The sequence below is a fragment of the Microchirus variegatus genome (assembly GCF_963457635.1).
Source record: "Microchirus variegatus genome assembly, chromosome: 4".
Lineage (NCBI taxonomy): Eukaryota > Metazoa > Chordata > Actinopteri > Pleuronectiformes > Soleidae > Microchirus > Microchirus variegatus.
In genome coordinates this window covers 16348345-16370902 of record NC_139805.1, presented here as the reverse complement: position 1 = coordinate 16370902, position 22558 = coordinate 16348345, and the positions used below count along the sequence as shown (strand labels likewise).

Here is a 22558-nt window from a genome sequence, read left to right as displayed (position 1 = left end):
ATAACCAGCCCAGTGGTAACAAAGCAAGCTCTCTTTTTTTCTTCTTCTCGTTTGCCTACTCATTTTATCTTCTAGAGGGCAGATCATGATGTTTCACCTCTGTTATTATTTATATTAATTGCTTAATATCGTTTGCTGTCATTTCAGAAGTTCCTCATGAAAACAACCAACCTGGCAACCCTGTGAGTCGGATATGACGTTGTGGCAAATCTTCTTTATCAGACTTTTCTCTGATTGGTCGAAATGGACATCTCCAAAGTTTTCAACCAGTAGGAAGAGGAGCGACTGAACCAACGCGCGCGTTAACATGGCAGATAAAAAGAGGTACTATTTCTGTACATTTATTGACAATGTAAACATGTGGTCAGGCATATTTTCATCTAAATTAGGGTTAAATTACATTTTAGTGTCACAGGGGTACAACAAATAATTCATGATTAATTAATTAATTAATTATTAAGCAGTTAATCACCAAATATGTATTTTTTTGTTTAATGTATTAAAAACATCTATGTTGCCCCATTTTATGAACTTTAAATAGGCTTTATAACTCGAAATAGATTTGGCAAAACTCATAAAATGGAGGCCACTGCTTGATGAAATATGACCTGCTGCACTCCAGTATGATGAGCACAGTAGTTAAAGATGAGACTTTACAAATGTGTATGTTCATAAATTTAAAACACTTTAGTATTAAGGTCCTGTCATATCAGGTGCACATTTGTGCCACACATTCCAGTTCAAGTGAATAAGGTATCCATGGTGATTGAATAAGCAAATCAATACAGTGGCTATCTACTGTTATTCATATTACGTGTATAATGAGTGATTCACCTAGATTGACTTGAGAAAGTCCAGACCTGGAAAGGTTTTGGATCTCTTCCTTTCTCAAGAAGTTCCCACACCTTCAGAGTGGCAAAAACACATTATCTTCTTCCAGTGCAGGCTGCCTTTCCATTGTGACTCTGTCAAAATGATAAATAGGGAAATTCTGGAAATGCCAACTCATTCCAAGGTTTGTGTTTTTAGAGAGTGTTAAGATGGCTTCACTCCGTCACATTTTATGTTTTATTTAAAATGTTCTATCAATAATCTACGCTCAATATCCCAGATGGGGGATACCAAATTTGCTAATTTGGTGTTACTAAGCATATATGGTCCACTATATAAATATCTGGATTACTTAAATTCAGCTAATATCAGCCCACAAAAGCTCATGTTAGTGTCTTACCGTAAATGACTGATATGTGTAGGATGGATTGTATTTAAATCCGTAAAGGGAAGTGTGACTTGTCCTTGAGGAGTCTGGAAATTCTCAGACTGTAGTCTGTCTCGTTGCCTATTGTTTCACTGATAAGATCGTGAGCACTGAAGTTTCCCAACAGCCTGAGGTGTTAGCTGCTGCTGCTGCCACCGCCACAGGAAGATGTCAATTTCTTGTTTAGGAAACAGGATTTCACTTGATAATTATCTCCTTTTTAAATAGAGAAATAGTGATTACAAGAACAGTTTCATATACTGCTTTGAAACAGCACCAACAGTCACATTTTGATCAGGCAAAAATATAAACTGGTAGGGGTGGGAATCTTTTACTATCTCACAATTAGATTCCGATTTTTGGGGCTACGTTTCGATTCAAAATCGATTTTCGATTCATAATGATCTGCTTCAATCTGTAGGTGTGCAAAGGATGATCTAGTCCAGTCTGCTTTGCAAGACAGAATGACAAATGGAGACATTAAAGTGTCTTTTTCAGATTTACTAAGTTTTAAACATTTAGCCATGCTTAGATGGCATTGTTGTAACTGTTGCATAAAAGCAATGTCACATGTTGCCAAAAGTACATAACAGTGCCTCTTTTATTACTTTTAAATGTTCCATATTATGCAAAATCAACTTTTTAATAATTTAAATCCTTATATTTGGGACTCTGGAGGTCCTATCAATCAACAAAGTGTGAAAAAAAGATGACGTTTTGGTGGTCGTCCTCAGTCCAAGTACAGGAGATAAACGGAGGCGGACAGGGTACACATCTTTATTACTTGAGTAAAAGTACTACAGTCAGATGTCTACTTAAGTAAAAGTACTGAAATACTTGTTTTAAAAAGTACTTGAGTATCAAGAGAACAAGAGTACATTTTCTAAATATTGCATTACTACTGCCACAGTGCTTACATTTACATATAGAGACGTCCTACATGGAGTGATGAGCAATGTTAATGTTAATACCTTGAAGAATGTAAAAGGAATTGAAAGTAAAATCAAGTCATTTTCAACTTTTTACCATGTTGCTTTATTTAACATTTCTCACTTGCCCACAAAGCAATAGCACAATGTCAACACTCTGACAAACCTCTGCTAGAGTTTTAATATTTGCATCCACATTTGAACCTGACTGTGTTAAACACACAAACAAAGCTCAGCTTACATAAATGTGTAATATCACTGGTGGTGATGAAGTTTTGCGAACACTATCATTAACTTGTTCAGAAAATTGAAATAGTCTGGCGAGGTGGGGCCATGGGTTGGCACATTCCCGGGATGGACCTGCTGCGTCTTCATCCATTGTTTCGTCCATGTTTCGTCCATATTTCTTCGCTCAACTAAATCTGACCATGGAGTTGCTGTTGTTTTTTTTTAGAAGAAGAAGTAACGGGTACTCATGGTTAACTTCCACGCTCACTGGGAAGTCACAATGCGCTAAATTCCTGCAATTGTTGTCTTGCGGAGCGCCGCTTTGTCCCTAAAAAACGAGAGAGTGCTAGCGAGGGCAACGGTATCCGAAAACCGGAAGTCCGCAAGACGTTCTATTCTTGGCTCCACAGTGCAGCACAGAGTTCTACACAAACTTCCAGCCTCAGAGGATTTATCTGTCCAGTGGATACATGTTATATATGATGGCAATGTGCCTGCTAGAGCCTGCAAATGATCACAAATGCTAACTGTTGTTAGCTCCCAGTAGCCTCTGTGGCTGATGTCATTTCCTGTCCCTTAAGCTTCGTTTTACTTTTTTTATATATTTTTTAAGGTTGGACCTTAAAAAGAGATACTACTAAACAGAGCGTTCTGAACAGGGCTGTTTTGGCAGGGTGATTGAACTGCTGTGGTGCTTCATCCTTATGGTATTTTGACCAAAGCATGTCACAGACATGTTCATTAGGACACCAGGGAACTAGTTTAACTTGGAGAAATAGGGTATAATATGTCCCCTTTAACATTTTATATCGATTCTGAATCGTAGTAAATGAGAATCGTGATTCTTAAGTGAATCGATCTATTTGGCACACCCCTTTAAACTAGTGCCATATACAGTACGTTGGACAACTTTGAAGCTGACTGTTCAAGGCTCGCTCATAGACAAAACTAATGTTTCTTATAAAAAGTCATTAGCCCCAACATGAAGCATGTGTTTTACAAGAAGTGGGTTGAGTCTAATGCAGTCTCAGTATGCTCTCGCTCTCTCATGCTGACCCTACTGTTGGTAGATAATGGAAAGGTTATCAGTTTGCAGGAAACCGACTCCGGATTTGCTACTCAACCTGGAAGATTGCTATTTATCTTCTATTTTTTTAGGTCACGTTAACTGGTGAATTACAGTCGGTGTTGATTGTTAAGTCTCCTGATGAGGTCAAGGTGAAGAGAGCTCCCCGATGAATAAGTATCTAATTCTGTTCCATGTAGTTTGTAGAGTTACACACCACTCTTTCATTTGATGTTGTTGGGGTTTTTTTTTTTCTTTCTCTCTAACTCACCAGGATGGTGTGTCACACGCTATAAATATAAAGACGGGCAAGAATGTGCCTGACTGCTGGAATTCACAGTTGCATACACTGAATGATGTGATGAGCCTCATGTGGGAAACCCAGAGGAAAAGGATGTTTGGCTCTTGTAGTACTGAGATTTCATGGGAATCATACCTGTAACATATGGTATTGTAAAGAAGTTCTGTGCACTGAAAATAATGCGATAATGCTTTCAAAAACAATTCTTTAGAAATTAACTATATTCAGAGTCCAATAAACATAAAAATGAGGCGTAGCTTCACTTTGCTTATACTTGGCTGGTCGTTTGTTTCGGCATTTTTGAGGAGACTTTATTGATTTGGACACAAACAGGAAATACAAATGTCACAGTGTTTATATTCAGGGCTTTGATGGAGAGACCTGCATCCTGTTCCTCATGTTCTTTTCTATGGTGTGAATTAGGGCTGAGGGATTTTGAATAAATATCTAATTGTGATTATTTTGACGGGAATTGCGATTGCGATATGATTCGCGATAAGGGAATGGTAATTTGTACGTCATTATTCTCTTTTTCATTAGAAAAACGTATTAAAATGATTACTGTGTGATATTTGTGCAGGTCTGTGAGAAACAAAGACGTTCTCTTCCGTCTGCAGAATAAGACGTGTATAGATCAAGACAATAATTCAAATAAAATTATATTTTGACACACAATTTGGCTTATTAGATTATTTATATTATATATTATATTGCAATAGTTATGATTGAGCAAATCAAGTTTTTTTTTTAATATTCTTTGCTTCCACAGTTCTTCATGATGTTCATGAACCAATGACTTTTTCCTTCAGTAACTCCATGAGGTTCACTTCCTTGGTTTGTGACATTTGGCACGAACATCCTTTCTAATTAGAAATGTTGACATTGGCATCATCTTTACAGACTAATTATATTTATTTAAACAGATCTATTTTATTGTTTTTCTCTGCTGGTGTTTCTTTGTCTATTGTCATCTCTCTTTTTTTTGGCAATTTGCAACATTTGCCAGGAAAAGTGTTTTAAGTTTATTATAATTACCTCTCTATCTCTGTGTAATCTGCTTCATTGTTAGTCTTGTCTTTTATTTTTAGATTCTGTGGCTTTTATTTGTTATTTTATTATTGTCTGCAAAGGTCTGAGGAATTCAGATTCCAGCTCACTCGCATTTAAGCCCTCTTATCTTATCTGGATTATTTGGATCTCCTTTTTTTTATTATTATTATTATTCACAAGATATGTAGCCTGACGATAACAGGATATGGAATTAATTTGAGCTGGACCACCTCTTCCTGTATGGAATCGACACATGGCACATGGCGCTTGAAAGTAAAAGTAGAAATGAAGTCATGTTTTCAGAGCTGTGCCAGATCGTTTACATTTCAGAATAGAAATAAAACCTGAGTTAATAAATCACTTGGAGTCAGTATTTTTGCTTTAAAAGAATCCAAAACAAACAATTCAATGCAGAATGGTGTATTTCAATTCAATTATGGTTGCACAGAGGGGTCAAAACTTGTCTGGTTGTTGTTTTCCTTTTTTAAAATAAGGAATTTAATAATAAATTAAGGCATACATTTCAACTTTACTCTATTTTTTGTCATCGGACCAGGTGATGTCATAGTTGCTGTACGCGCTCTTCAGCTTCTCCGCAGATACAGAATGGTCTGCTTTGCCGAAGGCCTGAAAGCGAGACAAGTTATATTATTATCACATCAAAAACAGAACATTAAATTCAGTTTTTAATGCTGTTACAGCTCCGAATGGCCACCACACTTCCTGTTTCAGAAAAACAAATTTATTTTCTTTAGCTTTTAGCCCAGAGTGAGTTCTATGTGTGTTTTACCTTAGTTTTATTCTTAATGTGTATTTATTGTCTTTTATGTGCATTTTTATTTAGTTTTTGTCCTCTCATTGTCCAGTTTGTATCACGTGTACTGCACTTTGGTCCACCTTGTGTTTTTAAAATGAAATGTGCTTTACTACTCACAGTTGATTCTCCAAACACCCTTAGTTTTTTGGCTTGGCTGTTGTGCTCGATTTTCCCTCCTCCTAAGCATTTACACTCCATTCCCAAGGCCTCCATTGATGGAGCGACCTTCTCAAATATGTGATCTGTAAATAAATCAAAACTGGGTTTAGTTATGGCACAGACAGTCACACATCCATGTCTAAGAAGCATAGCCCTTTTGCATTAAAGATATCAAGGCTGGCATCTGGGAAATCTGAGTCAAATGAGTTCACACAATGCTGATTAGGGCCTGCCCTACACTATGGGCTTTTCAAATCTGACTAAAAATATGGGAGTACACAGACGCAACGAACTTCGTAACCGATTTTCATGTTTTAATCCTGAGAAAGCACAGACTAGATGATCCCGTCAAGACGCAGGACAACACACAGGACGTTTAATCACAGATCTATAACTGCACAACAATCACATTTTATGCCAATTTTATGGTTAAAATAAGCAAAAAAAAGGTAGGGTAGGGTACTTGGTGCATCATTTCTGTCCACAAAACCAAACTGAGGCAGAAATAATAATATCAAATATCCTGCCAAACGTTGCACACTGCAGCTTTAACTCTGCCTGGTCAGAAGGCACATTACATGTTAGCATGTTGCCTCTAATGAAACATGATAAAAGGTGAATCCAGCACATGTCTATGCATAAACACACACGCCTTGCTTTGCACACTGAAGAGAAACTGACGCACTTAGAGCTCCTCAGCCGCAAACTACAGGGACAAACTTACTGTGGTACTCTGCACTTTTAGTGCCGCGCACTATGTCTTTATGCGAATCGCCATCTTTCACTTTCACTCTGACCAGTATGTACTTGAAGGTTCCCTCTGGATCGATCTCCACCTCGGGGATTTTAGCCAGAGCTTCTGCCATTGCGCCCGGAGAATATCAGACTATTCTGCCGACGACACAGAGACAGACAACACGGAGCTGCTGTCTTTATTTGGAGCAGGACGTGCAGTCAGTGTCCTTAAAGAGACAGACAGATCATAGCCGCCACGAACTGTGCAAGATAAGCTGTGCGCATGGCAAGTGCGCACGCTGGCGACCCCACATGGCAGGACGACGCAATTTAGAAACCCAGGAATCGTTTTAAAAAAGGCCTAAAGTGTCTTACAGTAAATATTCCCTCTCCAAAACATGCACTAGAATTTATTGCATGAGTCATAAACATACCAGCTGTGTTTTCTTTTGCAAGAGAAGTTGAGTTACCCATCTGGGAATGGGTTTGTGGAAGCCAACCCTGTAAAGAGCAAGGAAAAGAGAGCGGTGATGTTTGCAAACTCGCTTACGGCACTTCAATGCAACATATATGAATGACCCTCTGTGCCATGTATAAAAGCATGCTAAATTGCTATTAGCAGCCTTTTATGTTACCATTTCATTTTAAGGAAATGATAAAACATTGGAACATAATTGGCGCAAAGGAATATTCAAAGTGAATCTATCTGCGTTTGCGATGAATCTGGAAGAAACTGAGGATGTTCCAGAAGAGGAGGAGAAAAAGAGGCACATGAAAGGAAAGAATGCAGTAAGAACAATTTTATTCTATTTTAAAAATGTCTTGCTTGAAATGTTTTCAAACTCAAAGCAAAGTACGATGAAGTGGGTGTGTTAAATACCACTAAATAACATTTGTTTAAGACGTTTTCCGGTCAACGTTTCTCCCCGGGGTCCTGTTCCGATTGAGTTAAATGGAGAGTTTATATTATGTTTTTTTTGCGGAACCAGCGGCACTAAAGAGGCGTCAAGTAACAATGGCTACTGTCATGTGGAGTTTAGAGAGGAAGGATATGAACTGTCACTTCCAGAAACCGTGGCAGCCAGCGGTCGCCTCTGCTCCTACACCATACGCTTCCTGTCTCTGGATGCTCATAAAAATACCATTATTGATGTTTGTTGTCCTGTTTTGTTTTTTGTTTTTTTTAAATCCACTCTCTCTTCTGTTGATGCGCACATCCTTTGACAGGACAGGTCTATAAAGTCTGTTGGTTTCAAACTTCAAAGAACAGATTGTTTTCCACTCTGCTAATTTGCTGTGTTTTTTAGGCACATCAGTATTCTATCAGTGCATTATTATTATTTCCTTCAAGCCCAAAGAAAATAAAATATTGTTATAAGGAAAGTCCTGTATAATATATAAATATATATATATATATATATATATATATATATATATATATATATATATATATATATATATATATTTATATATTATACAGGACTTTCCTTATAACAATTGTCTTAATAAGAAATATGAGAAGACAAATTTCTTCAGAGGTAAACTTAACTGTTAGGTGTGACTGCACTAAAAGATATATAATATAAAATATCATATTTATAGTGTTCCACAACAAGTTGTTGTTGGTAGAAATGGAGATTATGCAGACTAAAATAATTACTGTAATAATAATATATGATATAACATAAATACAACTGTAAAATAAAGATTAGTAACGTACCATCTGAATGTTATACGCTCCAGTGTTAACAGTATTACCATGAAATTTATTTATAAAATAAAAGAGGAATTTTAAAGCCATTCCACTTGTGCATGATAAGGTTCTTTTTTCTTTCTTTTGGCGCCATGCTACGGAAGTATAAACAGAGAGGGAAAGTTTCCAAGCTCTCAGTGGGACATGGTAGAGGTAGTGGGTGTGGGGATTTCCAATGAAATGCTGGCAGTGACAAAAATTTCCCGGAAAGCTGGAGTGAAGTGTATAAAAGCCGACATCTCAGTGCCTCAAACTCAGAACCGTCTCATCCTTGGACTCCTCCGCATCCTAACCCAGGCTAAACAAATATAGTCTTATAAAGCCCTCTTTAGGTTATTGCCTATACCACTTAAAATGGTGAGTTCATTATTTTAAGTTGCTGAACATGCTTGTGGTCAATATGGGTTTATCTTAATTCATCCTTTTTGCTTTATTTTTGCAGGAGCTGTTTGGATTACTTCAGACCCGTGGATCCAAGATGTTTTCCTCATGGATCTGCTTGACCCTTCTTTATTCAAGTATGTACACTGAATACAAAGATTACCTGAAGTTTCCCCAAGTTTGTTTTTCCTAGTAATAATTTATGAAATTTCTCCTCAGTGCTGTTCACGTGGACCAGTGTAGACAGTTGGTCTTACTACTACTCCAACACCACCATGGACTGGCAAGAAGCTCGGGCATGGTGCCAGGCGCACTACACAGACATGGTGGCCATCCAGAACCAGGAGGAGATCAGGCATCTCAATGACTGGCTGCCCTTCAGACCCAAATACTACTGGATTGGGATCCGCAAGATCGAAAGTGTCTGGACCTGGGTCGGCACCAAGAAGGTTCTGACAGCAGAAGCGACCAACTGGGCAGACGGTGAACCAAACAATGGCAAGGCTCCATACAGCAACGAGGATGAAGACTGTGTGGAAATGTACATCAAAAGGAACGCAGAGCGAGGCAAGTGGAATGACGAGAGGTGCTGGAACAAGAAAACGGCTCTGTGCTACACAGGTGAGTAAATGCTTGGAATTAAGATTCTTGTTCAGAATCAGGGAAGCTATTGCAGATAAGAAAAACTCACAAAAATGATATCTTCTTCCTTCCCTATAGCTGCCTGTAAGAATGACTCGTGTCTCTATGGAGACTGTGTTGAAACCGTCAACAGCCACAATTGTATTTGTTTTGATGGCTTTTATGGAGAGAAGTGTGAACAAGGTAAAAAAAAAGTAAAATAAAATCATGTTGCACTTTTCAAAGTTCACTTCATGTCACTTACGTGGAAACTAAGTGTGCCTTTGTTTCCTCAGTTGTTACATGCAAAAAAGAGGAGGTGACCGTTCCATTTAAAGGAAGTGTAAGATGCACGCACAAGTATGGAAACTTCTCCTACAACTCCTCGTGCGAGTATTCCTGCGAGACAGGATACCAGCTAACAATGCCAAGACCCCTGAGATGCACTGGGACACAGAAGTGGTCAGAGGAGCCGCCTGCATGTAAACGTGAGTTAAGAATTAAATGAAATATGGTGTCGGAGATCACACTGAGAGCAACAGTGCGTTGTTTCACAGTAACTGAACATGATGTCATGTGTTTTCACAGCGGTTCAGTGTCCGGTGCTGTCTTCTCCAGCAAGAGGGTCCATGGCGTGCACAAATATCCTGGGCTCGTCCAGCTACCTGTCCACCTGCGTGTTCACCTGCGATGAGGGCTTCGTACAAACTGGTTCTCCGTCTCACACTCTGCAGTGTGGAGCGTCAGGTCTTTGGAACGCTTCACAGCCTTCTTGTGTTGGTAAGCTTATAAACTGGATTTGATTTCAACTTCCTGGGTGTAATTGTGTCTCCATTATCCTGCAGCATTTTATTTTTACCAGCGTAAAAAGGCTTTTGCTGACCTCTTCTGCTACGCCTCTGTTTTGCAGCTATCCCAGTGCCTGCGCTACAGGAACCAGAGAACGGCTTTGTCCGCTGTGGAAATGTAGACGAAACGTTTGTCCCCAGAAGATCCTGCAGCTTCAGCTGTGCCTCCGGCTACCGCCTGGTGGGGCCGGACACGTTGACATACACATCAGCAACTGAGCTGAGTGAAAAAACACCTCGCTGTGAAGGTGAGGATGCACTTTCACTGTAATCCCACACCTCCTATGCATATGGTGCATCAATTTATGTGCCTTTGTGACCAACACACTCGATATAATCTATTTTAATGTATTCCCCTGTATTAGCAATCACTTGTCAGAATCCAGAGGGAGACACTCAGCTGATCCCGAAGTGCAGCAGTTCTCCCTCAGAGCTGCGACCAGGCTCCACCTGCAGCTTCAGCTGTGGTGCAGGCTTCAAACTGAAGGGAGAGGACACGATTGAGTGTTCTGATGACGGACAGTGGAGCAAACCTACACCCAGCTGCCAAGGTATGGAAGCATATCTCCACATAAACCTGCACATGTGACGCGTCTTTAATAATAATATTTCTCACAGCTGCTTTGTGCTGTGTCATGACATCTGTTTTTTTTCATTATTATTTCTTTTAGCAATAACATGTCCTGCTCCTGAGATTCCAACAAATGGCCAGATCAGCTGCAGCCTTTCACTTCCTTCACCTTCTCTCGCCGAGACCTCACACCCACTTGGTATGATCTGCACCTTTAGCTGTGATGAGGGCCACGAGCTCCAAGGTGCACACAGTGTTGAGTGTGAGCATCCAGGCCAGTGGACTTCTGCACCACCAACCTGCACAGGTATAGATCTGTGTGTTTCTGCGTTATATGAACTGCCTGCTCAGATGTTTTATGGTCTCTTTTATCAAAATGTGATAGTTAAGCGCTAACTCTCTGATTGTTTTCCCACAGTTGTAAGTTGCCCACTGCTCGAGGCTCCTGAAAATGGTTTAATCAACTGCTCAAACAGTGAGACAGTGTACAACTCTCAGTGCTCCTTCACATGCAATCAAGATTACACACTGACTGGGCATGAGCTGTTAACGTGCGATCATCATGGCAACTGGACTGGAGAGAGACCAACCTGCCAAGGTAAAAAAGAAAGAAGAAATGTCTCATTAAACTTCACATCAATTTACATCACACACACAAACACAATGTTGCATTTAAACCATCAATTAATTCAAAGTTTCATAATCTTTCCCCAGCCTCACCACCTGAGGTTGCTGCCTCTGTTGCGGCAGCAGGGGGCGTCCTGTTAAGTGCTGGGTCTCTGGTTATATGGTTCCTGAAACGGTTCCTGAAGCAGAAAAAAGACACGTTTGAGTTGAGCAGGTAAGATGAGCATTCATTCGTCTCCTGTCAGACTAAAATAAATATATAATAAACAATAATAAAATACAAATACTCATTCATTGTTTTGTCTTTACAGCTGTTCTGACATAGAAGCCCCTCCCACTGAGGTCTACAGAAACAGCACTGACAGCCTCATATAGAACATGAGGTTATATGATGATACTCTGAGGACAACTGCATTTTCAACATTTATTTTTTTATTATCTATGTATGTATGGTGATGTCATGTATGGTGGTTTATGCTATGACATTTACTGACTATCCTCCCAGTGGGAGTTTTAAATTGAACATATTGTTCTACAGCTTCACAAACATGATGGAACGGTGGTTACAAGACACGATTATGAGTGGACCGCTGTGCAATCTGTGAATAATCTGCTATTGATCCCAGTATTTATGTACTATTTATTTCAGAAGTGGTTAATGCATTTGAAATGTTTGTTAATATTTATGTATATATTTAAAATGTACAATTTCAAAACCATCATTTGCTTTTGGTCTTTTATTCAAATATATCATTGTGTCATGAAGGAATAGTCACATCTACACACACCAACACACTATTTCCACACTTGTAGTAATGAGATATCCGCTGACATCGCAGGATATCATGTATTTTTTCAGGGCTAAAGGAAGATGGAGGCAGCATATACAACATACAGACCGCTTATCTGTCCCCATTGCCCCAGCACAAGGGTCAGGGAAAAGGGCAAGGGTAATCTGTTTTACAGATCATCACCATTGTTTTTACCTCAAAGAATGCAGAGTCTACTGTGTCAGCACTTTAGCTGGAGCAGAAATAGATTACGCGTCAGGAGCAGAGCAGGCCCTGTGATTGACCAGAGATCTGTCCAGGGTGCACCACACCTTTCACCCAATTTCAACTTGGATATAGAGCCCCTCCGCGACCTACATATGTTAGATAAAGTGGTAGAAAATGAGTGAGTGAGGAGCAGAGCAGAGCAGCAATGTTACAAAAACAAAACACATTTTGATCTTGGGCCAGTCCAGAAATCCGCAAATTTTAACAAAGTCTTCTTCCACTGTTTCCTCCCACAGTCCATAACATGCAGATTTGGGGATTAAGAAAATTGGACACTCTAGATTGACCGTGAGTGTGAGAATGAATGGTTGTTGGCCCTGTGATGGACTGGTGACCTGTCCAGGGTGTCCCCCGCCTTTCGCCCTTTCGGGATCGGCACCAGCTCCCCTTGCGACCCTCATGTAGAAGATAAAGCGGTAGAAGATGAGCCTTTGGTCTTTGGTCAGTGATTCAAAGGTAAAGATGAAATTGATTCATCGCTAAAAATTGCCAGCAAGAAACATAATTTATTTAAAAAAATACTTTCATATGCAAAATAAAATACAGCAAGTGGAGTTACTGTATTTTATTTTTATTTGGAATAGTAATTATAATAATGATCATCATCATTATCCATATTATCTTTATTAATAGAGGGAGATCCAAAGTGCTGCACAAATATAAGATAAAAATAAATAGAAATATGCAGTAATCAAATAATACAGATATTAAAATATGAGCATGACCATCAATATAGGTCAAAATCTAGAAATGCAGTACTTTGTTTCCTTCCTTTCATGGATTATTTCATGGATTATTTCCCAGAAAAACTGCCCCTGACTCCTTTACCAAAAGCAGGTTTTATTCCCAAAAGGTCTGTTCAAGTATAATGAGTCATAAGTCAGTCGTTCAGTCAGTCAGTCATCACATACATTCAAGTTGCTCTATAAACATCCAGGTATTCTATAATAATGTTGGGCTGAACAGCCTGAGCGCAATATAAAAATCTGACCCGGAGACTAACTTTCAATCACTCTGCTGCAGTGGCACGTTGATGTAAGTTTGACTGGATTTGATTTCTTGTCACAGCCAACTGGTTATAGTCGATACTGGATATGAAGCGGACACTACTCCTTGTCGTGGGTGAGTAGATTTTAATCCTAAAAAAAAAACATGTTGTGCAAATGTGCATCACTCTTCACACTGCATGATGTTGTCCTGTTATCTTATTACCCTATTAGGTATCTCCTTGGCTCACACCATTCTGAGTTGGACGTATCATTACTCAAACAACACCATGAACTGGACCCAGGCCCGACAGTACTGTCAGACCAATTTCACAGACATGGTGGTGATCCAAAGCCAGAGAGAGAACGACTATATCGTCTCCCGGCTGCCAAACAAAACTAAGACCCCGTATTATTGGATTGGAATCACCAAAAACCACATCAATGAAACTTGGACCTGGCTTGGGAATAACAGCACGTGGACTGGTAACAAATCATGGGCCAAAAATGAGCCCAACAACAACTACAGCACAGAGTTTTGTGTGGAGATCTACGTCAACAATGGAGTAAACCGAGGGAAGTGGAATGATGAGAAATGCTCGACTTCCAAACACCCAGTTTGTTACAAAGGTGTGTAAAGATGATCTTTCTTTTTCGCATTGTTATTGTTATTTTGATTTTAGGATTTTACTTTTCCCCCCGACAGCCCAGTGTAATGCATCGTCATGTGTCAGAGGAACATGTCAAGAGACCATAGAAAACACAACCTGCCACTGTGAAGCTGGCTTTAAGGGAAACAAGTGCCAAACAGGTGAGTACCATGCTACACATGCCCATATGTGCAATGTCACAGTTGGTGGTCATTATTTAAGAGAATAATAATAATTAACAAATCACAGATATAATAAATAAATATGCAAAATTCACAGAAATAATTTTGTGTTTTTTTTATTATAAAAGAGCAATTGTTTCTCTTCTTCTTTGCATGAGATTACTGTTTTTTGATGTTTTTTAAGGGGCTTTAATGCATATTATATAATATATAATATGCATATATATAATATGCTCAATATATATATATATATATATATATATTGAGATGGGGTTACATGATGAGCATGAAATGGTTATTTTTATATAGATATGCTGCACTTTTATGGTACTTCATAATCATAGACTGCTGAAAACTGATAGCTGAATGGAACATTTCCTCAAATGTGCAAACTGTAGCTACTACTACGCAGCTCAGTTTAGCTTTGTCAGGGCACGCAAATTCACAACTAAATGATGAATTTATTGAGTATTTAGTTGCTATCAAGTTTGTCGTGTCAGCTTTACTTAAAAAGGGTTAATTGGCAGCATTTTACAATAAATGACAACATCAACATTGGCCTGCAGCACTGAAGCATGTCGCTCTTCTTCAGAATTTTAACATCCCTTCATCTGTTTCCTCTGTTTCCTCAGGTTAGACACAGGATCATGTACAAAAGTGATCAAAGTGCTCACATCAGCTTGTTTGTGCATGGTCAATAAACAATAGAAGGCTATTGTTAGGCTCTTATATAACTGGGGTCCCTATTAACCTTTAACCTGTTTCTGCCCACAGCCGTGGAATGCCCCCAGCTGCCCCAGGTTGATAACGGACATTTTCGCTGTCAAGGAGGAAACCAGACATTTAACTCGACCTGTCAGTTGAAATGTCACTTCGGGTTCCTGCCGATTGGCCCGCTAGACGCCACCTGTGGGGCTAATGGTGTCTTCTGGAGTGGCCCAAGACCAATTTGTCAAAGTAATTATTTTTGAGTTAAAGTACACTACCGTTCAAAAGTTTGGGGTCACCTATAGAATTTTTTTGTGTTTTCCATTTAAACTCTTAATAAAACTTTTATTCATCAAAATGAATAGAAAATATAGTCAAGACATTGACAAGATTAGAAATAATGATTTTTATTCAAAATAATAATTTTGAACTAGCAGAACTGTTTTCAGCTGTGCTAACATCATTGCACAAGGGTTTTCTAATCATCCAATTGCCTTCTAACGCCATTAGCAAACACAATGTACCATTAAAACACTGGGAATGGGCCTCTATACACCTATGTACATATTCCATTAAAAACCATACGTTTGCAGCTAGAATAGCTATTTACCGCATAACAATGTATAGAGTGTATTTCTGATTCATTTAATGTTATATTCATTGAAAAAAGTGCTTTTCCTTCAAAAATAAAGACATTTACCCCAAACTTTTGAACGGTAGTCTACGTTGAAGTGAGAATAAACTGTCAAAATCAAGTCTGGTATTCATGGGAGTCATGGGAGTAGTAACTATTTCAGGAAAATGTTCTTGACTGAAGACTAAAAAATACTTTTCCTCAGGTTATAAACGGGCCCTGTTGTTTGTGGCTGGATGTGTCGCGTCCTTGTTCCTCTGTTGCTGTTTCTGCTGGATGAAACACAGGAAAAGTCAGTGTTTCTCAATGACACTCGTTTGAAAATAAGAGACGCAACGGCGCCTCATTGCAACATCTCAACAGTGAACTGTTTGTACCATTCATTTCCCACAGGAAAGAAGCTTGCCCAAGTAAGGTCAGTGTTGAAACTGCACTTTCGCACAAAGCAGCTCCACCCCACTGAGGCGAGTGTGAGCTTCACAATTTAAAGAATTGATGTGCATGAAAATGTTGACGGTGTCAAATGCTTGTCCCTTGTAGGAACTCTGGAGAAGCAACAAGTCCTTCCAGTGAAGTGCAAGGATAAAGGACATGTGCAACCTTATTTGTCTTTTAAAATAAAGACACAGTCGCCTCACTGCAGTTACTCATATCAATTTTTATAAATAACACATGCTATATGCCAAAAACACATTGAATAAGTTGGTTAATTTCTCTAATACACTGTGTGTTCGATTAGAATTCACTATATTTTCACGTGATAGTGCAGCAGATTGTGTATATGTAACCTCAAGTGCTTTTATGTAATAAAACCAAAAGCTGCATTTATTAAATCTAAATCTAATTAAATAACGTGCATTTTAAATCTGTGTGAGAGTGTGAGAGTGTGTGTGTATACACTTCCGTTGTATTGTGGGTGGTGGAGTGTTGCCCTTCCTGAAAGGATGTAATGGTAAAAGTGATGTTACTTAATCGTTGACATCCTCCCCAGAGGACAATTAATACATTGTCCATTGACCATGGAGTAGATGCACGGACATTAGGATACATTACTGGGGCAGATTAAATGGTAAAACCTGAACCTTTTTTCATGCATTCATATATGTGTATTATTCAGATTCATATGCACATTCTTTTTTATGTCAGATGTCTCAAAAACAGGTTCATATTGGACGAAGGCTCCATCACAGGGTCCTCATAGCAGCACTTTTTGTGTTTACCCAAGGTAAGTTTACACAGTTCTACAGCGACAAAGGTGTCTGCTCCACCAGTTCACTTTAATCTCATCATCTATATAATCTCAGATATCAGCAGCGCTCGGGCCTGGACCTACAACTACAGCACTAGTCCAAACCGACGCTGGCCTCAGGCCCATCAGTGGTGCCTGCAGCACTTCACAGACATGGTCGCCATTCAGAGCCGGGAGGAGACTGACTTCATCAACAATCTGCTGCCTTTTAACTCCAAATATTACTGGATAGGCATTCGGAAAGTAGACGGCGTGTGGACCAGGGAGGGAAGCAATGAGAAAGTGTCAGAAGATGATCCGAACTGGGCTCCAGAGGAGCCTGATAAAATAGCAGGTCAGGACTGTGTGGAGATGTACGTCAAGAGAGAGAGAGACACAGCAAAGTGGAACAATGAGAAATGTCACAGTACGAAGGGAACAGTGTGCTACTCTGGTAAATAACACTTATTTTTTCTTTGATTGACACATGGAACTGATTCTTGCAGACTAAAGATTATGTTTTTGTGTGTGTGTGTGTAGCCTCTTGTAAACAGGATTCCTGCAGCGTGCATGCAGACTGTGTGGAGACCATAGGGAACTATACCTGCAGGTGCCATCCTGGTTTCCTTGGACCACGCTGTGAAGAAGGTGAGAGGGAAAAACTTTATCAGTTACACTTTAGCTTAAGGAACACATATTCAGCATTAACTCGGTGCTTACTAACATGCATGTAGCATACTAGCCCTTTATATCAGCCCATTATTCTACATAACCTTATTCTACCTCTAGACATGAATTAAGATTTTTCCTACATAAGGTGTTAATACATGCTTAATATAGAGGGCTAGGATGCTACTTATATGCATGTTAGTAAAGTCTTAGCAAATTATCATATTTAAACTTCCTCTTTATGTGGTGGGTTGAATAATATCTTTTTTTGTTTGTTTTGTTTTTGATGATGTTCTCTTCAGCCATCTCATGCAAACCCCTGCTGGATCCAGAACATGGTTTTCACAACTGCTTCCACTCCTATGGTTCTCATCGGTTCAACTCGTCCTGCCATTTCCACTGTGAACTCGGGTTCCACTTGGTGGGAGCGTCCGAAATGTCGTGCCAAACCACTGGACTCTGGGACCACCGCGCTCCACTGTGTCAACGTACGCTCACCGAATATCACTCATGTCAAAAGAAGTAACAGTCTCACTAAAATAGTTCTCCCTGCCTGCCTGTTGTAGCTGAACAGTGTCCCGTTCTGATCCACGCCAACATCAGCGGTGGAAGGATGAACTGCAGCCACCCTGTCGCACCTTACAGCTACAACTCCACCTGTGAGATCAGGTGTGATGAAGGTTATGAGCTCAGTGGAGAGGGCTGGACACGCTGTGACCACACTGGCCAGTGGACAGCCAGCGCCCCAGCATGTACAAGTAAATACTTTTTAAAATTTGAATAGGAACAAAATGACCAAAACCTTTTTTTTATTGAATGTTTCATAACATCTCTTTGCTGTGAAGCCTCATCTGACTATTGTTAAATATCTTTTCATGCAACTTCCTTTTTTGTATTACTTGCCCTCTCGTTAATAGATTCACTGCCACCTTTTTCTATGAGTTAACTTGCCTCAGTGTGTAGTCACATCCTGTGCAGACTGAAGCAGATCAGAGGCAGGTCATAGCTGTCGTCGCTTCACTTCACACTCCTTTATGTCTGCGCCCCAGCAAACAATATTGAACTGTACTGTGGGCAAGCAGTCTGTGTTTTATTTGACTCACACCACCACCACCTCATGCTCATGCTATGTTTATAAAATAAGCGTTGTCATCGTCATCATACACAGCTCAGGATGTTGATTTTCATTGAGTGGAGGCTTTGTTTAATTATCTGTATCTCCCCCCCCCCCCCCCCACAGTAAAGCAGTGCAACCCCATTTTCTCTCCTGTTGCCGGCAACGTGACATGTGTGCACACTCTGGAGCCTTTCTCATTTGGATCACAGTGTAACTTCACCTGCCAGGAGGGCTACTACCTGTCAGGAGACGACACGCTCACCTGTCTGTCTGCAGGGGAATGGAGCAAAGCTACACCCACATGTGCAGGTGTGTGACAGAATGTCTGTGTTTGTAGAGCTCTTATTTGTTCACATAATGTCATCGTGTTTCTTCCTCTTCAGTGGTACAGTGCAGCAGTCTCGTGGCTCCACCTAATGCTGCCTCAGTGCAATGCCAAGGCCCTTTAGGAGAGCACAACTATGGCTCAACGTGCATTGTACAATGTGAAGAGGGATTTGATCTGATCGGCACAAATGTGACACAATGTTCTTCAGGGGGAAACTGGAGTCACACACTTCCTCTCTGCCAGGGTATGACAGAGTAACTCATCCTGCTCTCTTAACAATCAGTTCATGTAACTGACGTGTTCCCTTGTCTGTCACCTTTCAAGCCAAGAGGTGCGACCCCAGGAGTCGTCCTTCTCACGGCTCCATTTCCTGTTCTGACCCCAATGGTTCCTTCAGATTTGGTTCTCAGTGCACATCAAGATGTGATGAAGGTTTTGTCCTGAATGGGACAGCGAGCGCAGAGTGCACCTCCCTGGGAACATGGAACGCAGACAACTCACAATGCTTGGGTAAAGAAAAAGCTAAACGCTGCATTGTGGCTGAGATTACTTTACGATTCATATTGCAACACCACGTTAGACTAAAATATCCTCTGTCTGTTTCCTCCCAGCTAAAAGATGCCTCACTCTGGACTCTCCTGTATATGGCTCCTTGAAATGCTCCGATCCACATGGAGAGTTCAGTTTTGGTTCTCGGTGCACATCGACCTGTGATGATGGTTTTCTCCTGAATGGCAAGGCTTCCACAGAGTGCACCTCTCTGGGCACATGGAGCACAGACATCCCACTTTGCACGGGTAGAATAAGAAGCCCTCATTTTTTCAAGAGAAGCTCTCCTGAGTTAATAGTTTAGAGCCAAGTTCACCTCTCTCTCTGTCTTTCTCTCTATTTTTCCTGCAGCTAAGAGATGTCCCAGTCTCAGTCCTCCCCCTCATGGCTCCTTTCTCTGCTCTGGTCCACATGGAGAGTTCACTTTTAGTTCTCAGTGCACCTCAAACTGTGAGGAGGGATTTGTCCTGAATGGGACGGCTGTTACTGAATGCACTTATCTGGGCACATGGAACAGAGACTTCCCACACTGCCTGGGTAAAAACATAAAATCTATAGTGATTGAAGTCAACATACAGTAAGACCATGTCATGTTGTGTTTCAGATGGTATTCTACTAAAAATCTAAGTTGCTCTTCCTCTGTGTGTTGCAGCAAAGAAATGTCCCGCTCTCGTCTCTCCCTCTCATGGCTCCCTTGTCTGCGTGAATCCTCATGGAGAGTTCAGTTTTGGTTCTCGGTGCACGTCGACCTGTGAGGAGGGATTTCTCCTGAATCGGTCGACAGACACCGAGTGCACCTCACTGGGCTCATGGAGCAGAGAAATAGCCGACTGTCAGGGTAATCACTCAAAATCTGTGTGTCACATTTAGTCGATACTTCCTCCTGCTGAGCATTGTAGTGTCAAGGCAAATTAATCAACACAAATATTAACAGCAAGAAAGGAGGTGTAAGAAAAAATAACTCAAGAAACATCAGGAGCAGGAACTGTTGTCATTGAAGTTGTTTATGTGAATTCTATGTTTAGGGTTAATTTGTTCTGAGTCTACTTTATGTTCATTGTTATTTACAGCACGCTCATGCCCCCTACTGGCCAAAGCTCCACAGCATGGACGGATTAACTGCAGCCATCCATACTCTCCTTTCAGCTATGAGTCCCACTGTGACTTTGAATGTAATGAGGGTTTCTGGCTGAATGGAACACCGACTATAACATGCAGTAACTCCGGCCACTGGAGCCATGAGCTACCAACCTGCCAGCGTAAGTGTCCTCAAATATTTTTTTTTTGTGTGTGTTTTGCTGTTCTGATTTTTCTGATCTGTTTGTGTCCTCTGCAGCGGTGCAGTGTGAGGCCATCCATGGTCTGACTTTATCTCTGTCTATGAACTGCACTCATCCTCTGGGGAATTTCAGCTTTGGCTCCCAGTGTATTTTTACCTGTGATGATGGATTTTCTATGAATGGCAGTGAGGTGCTGCTTTGCTCTTCTGCCGGGTTTTGGAATAATTCTTTGCCTGAGTGCACAGGTACAGTATATTCACTTTTGGTAACACTTTAGGGAACACATATTCAACATTAACAAGGTGCTTACTAACATGCAAGGAGCAGACTAGCCCTTTATTAGTAAATATTAAGCACGTATTAACACCTTATGTAGGAAAAATTCATGTCGTAATAGAGGTAGAATAAGATTATGTAGTATAAGGTGTTAATACATGCTTAATGATTACCAATAAAGGGCTAGTATGCTACTTGTATATGTTAGTAAGCACCTAGTTAATGGTGAATATGTGTTCCCTAATCTAAAGTGTTACCTCATACAAAAAATAATACAAAAAAGGAAGTTGAATGAAAAGATATTTTACAATAGTCAGATAAGGCTTCACAGCAAAGAGATGTTATGAAACATTCAATTAAAAACAGTATTTTTCTGACAAAGGATGCTTAGGCCTTTACTATTATTCATCAGAGTTTTGATGTGCTCCTGTAGAAAATATGTCGCTTGCATCCGCCATGTTGATGTCCAGTGAGGGATTCAAGGGACTCTATATTTTAATACCACTTGTCCTGATTGTTCTGGCTGTGTGCCTTGTTACGCGATTCAAGAAAAAAGGTGAGACCTACAGGAATAATTCTGTACATTTAACACATGCACACACAGCATGTTGTGGCGCACAGATCGTAACCCTCATCTTATCTCCTGATCTTTGCAGGAACTGCAATCGTGACTGATGCACTCCTGGAAGAACGAGAAAATCCGGCTTTTGAGTTCTGATTATTTCTTGATATATGCAGCAAATCGTTTTTAAATGACGCCTTTTAATGCTTACACATTAATGCTGGATTAGAGCTTGACATTAAATACATTTTCCACTCACAGACAGGCTTTACACCATGCAATTAGCATCACCCTTTGTTGTGTTTTTTAAAAGCCCCAATTACATGGCAAACATGAAGCCAGCTAGCTATGCTTTTTGCTTGTACATCACTTATACACAATTGTTCATAAAATGAGAGCCATTATTTATTTGCTTTAAAGGTCATGATGATGATCTGGTTGTGGATTCAATGTGAACTGAAACAATTGTGAAACAATTTTTAAAAAACGGCTGCATTGGTGGAGGTTTGTGCTCTCTGAGTTCTTTCTCTTATTGTTTTGTCTGTTTGTTCATTCGTTTATTGTATATCATTAGCTTGCTTGGCCACTTCTGCTAATTAGGCATTTAATCAGTTCTGGCATGTATATATCTTAAACACTATCCAACGATGTGTGACAGTGCGGACAGACCCCGTCTCTTTTGGTGGCCTCTTTAGCACGTCTGGTAACCCACATTTGAACTCCTCCATACGACCTATAATCCACTGTGGGCTCAGATAGAGAAGTGGGGATCACTGATCTGCCAGAAAGTGTCAATTTAGCACATTTACTGGCCAGAACGCTGCTGTCACTGAGTAGCGAGGATGTGATCTATTATCAGTCTCAGCTCAACGTGTCACACTGGGAACTGATCCAACATTCAGGGGGACATTTACTGCCCTCCTCCCCACTCTAAACATTAAGTATTAAATCAGACTCAGATGGTATTATATATTCATACATGTTATA

The 22558-nt window shown here is 40.1% G+C and overlaps 3 protein-coding genes across 4 annotated transcripts; 2 read left to right on the top strand and 1 right to left on the bottom strand.

Moving 5' to 3' along the window:
- Nucleotides 1-242: 242 nt before the first annotated feature.
- Nucleotides 243-16369, top strand: LOC310925614 (L-selectin-like). Of its 2 annotated transcripts, XM_083887599.1 has the most exons (8): nucleotides 243-324; nucleotides 13471-13524; nucleotides 13623-14018; nucleotides 14095-14199; nucleotides 14995-15177; nucleotides 15768-15854; nucleotides 15956-15977; nucleotides 16103-16369. In XM_083887599.1, exons 2-8 carry the CDS (start codon nucleotides 13497-13499, stop codon nucleotides 16146-16148), a joined length of 867 nt encoding a protein of 288 aa, XP_083743725.1. In that variant the 5' UTR covers nucleotides 243-324; nucleotides 13471-13496; the 3' UTR covers nucleotides 16149-16369. The 2 variants fall into 2 exon arrangements, with proteins under 2 accessions (XP_083743725.1, XP_083743724.1); XM_083887598.1 differs by having other exon boundaries at nucleotides 15956-16369.
- LOC310925615 (14 kDa phosphohistidine phosphatase) lies at nucleotides 5237-6780 on the bottom strand. The gene is made up of 3 exons (XM_083887600.1): nucleotides 6533-6780; nucleotides 5767-5891; nucleotides 5237-5459 (listed from the first exon to the last, which is right to left on the bottom strand). Exons 1-3 carry the CDS (start codon nucleotides 6672-6674, stop codon nucleotides 5367-5369), a joined length of 360 nt encoding a protein of 119 aa, XP_083743726.1. The 5' UTR covers nucleotides 6675-6780; the 3' UTR covers nucleotides 5237-5366.
- selp (selectin P) lies at nucleotides 8953-21799 on the top strand (the record flags this gene model as incomplete). The annotated part of the gene is made up of 24 exons (XM_083888184.1): nucleotides 8953-9298; nucleotides 9398-9502; nucleotides 9595-9786; nucleotides 9887-10078; nucleotides 10512-10697; nucleotides 10818-11024; nucleotides 11136-11315; nucleotides 11432-11558; nucleotides 11656-11699; nucleotides 16680-16787; nucleotides 16867-17244; nucleotides 17331-17438; nucleotides 17762-17947; nucleotides 18026-18217; nucleotides 18700-18885; nucleotides 18960-19148; nucleotides 19229-19414; nucleotides 19516-19701; nucleotides 19805-19990; nucleotides 20106-20291; nucleotides 20524-20712; nucleotides 20790-20978; nucleotides 21443-21565; nucleotides 21666-21799. 24 exons carry the CDS (start codon nucleotides 8953-8955, stop codon nucleotides 21725-21727), a joined length of 4233 nt encoding a protein of 1410 aa, XP_083744310.1. The 3' UTR covers nucleotides 21728-21799.
- Between the last annotated feature and the right edge of the window lie 759 nt (nucleotides 21800-22558).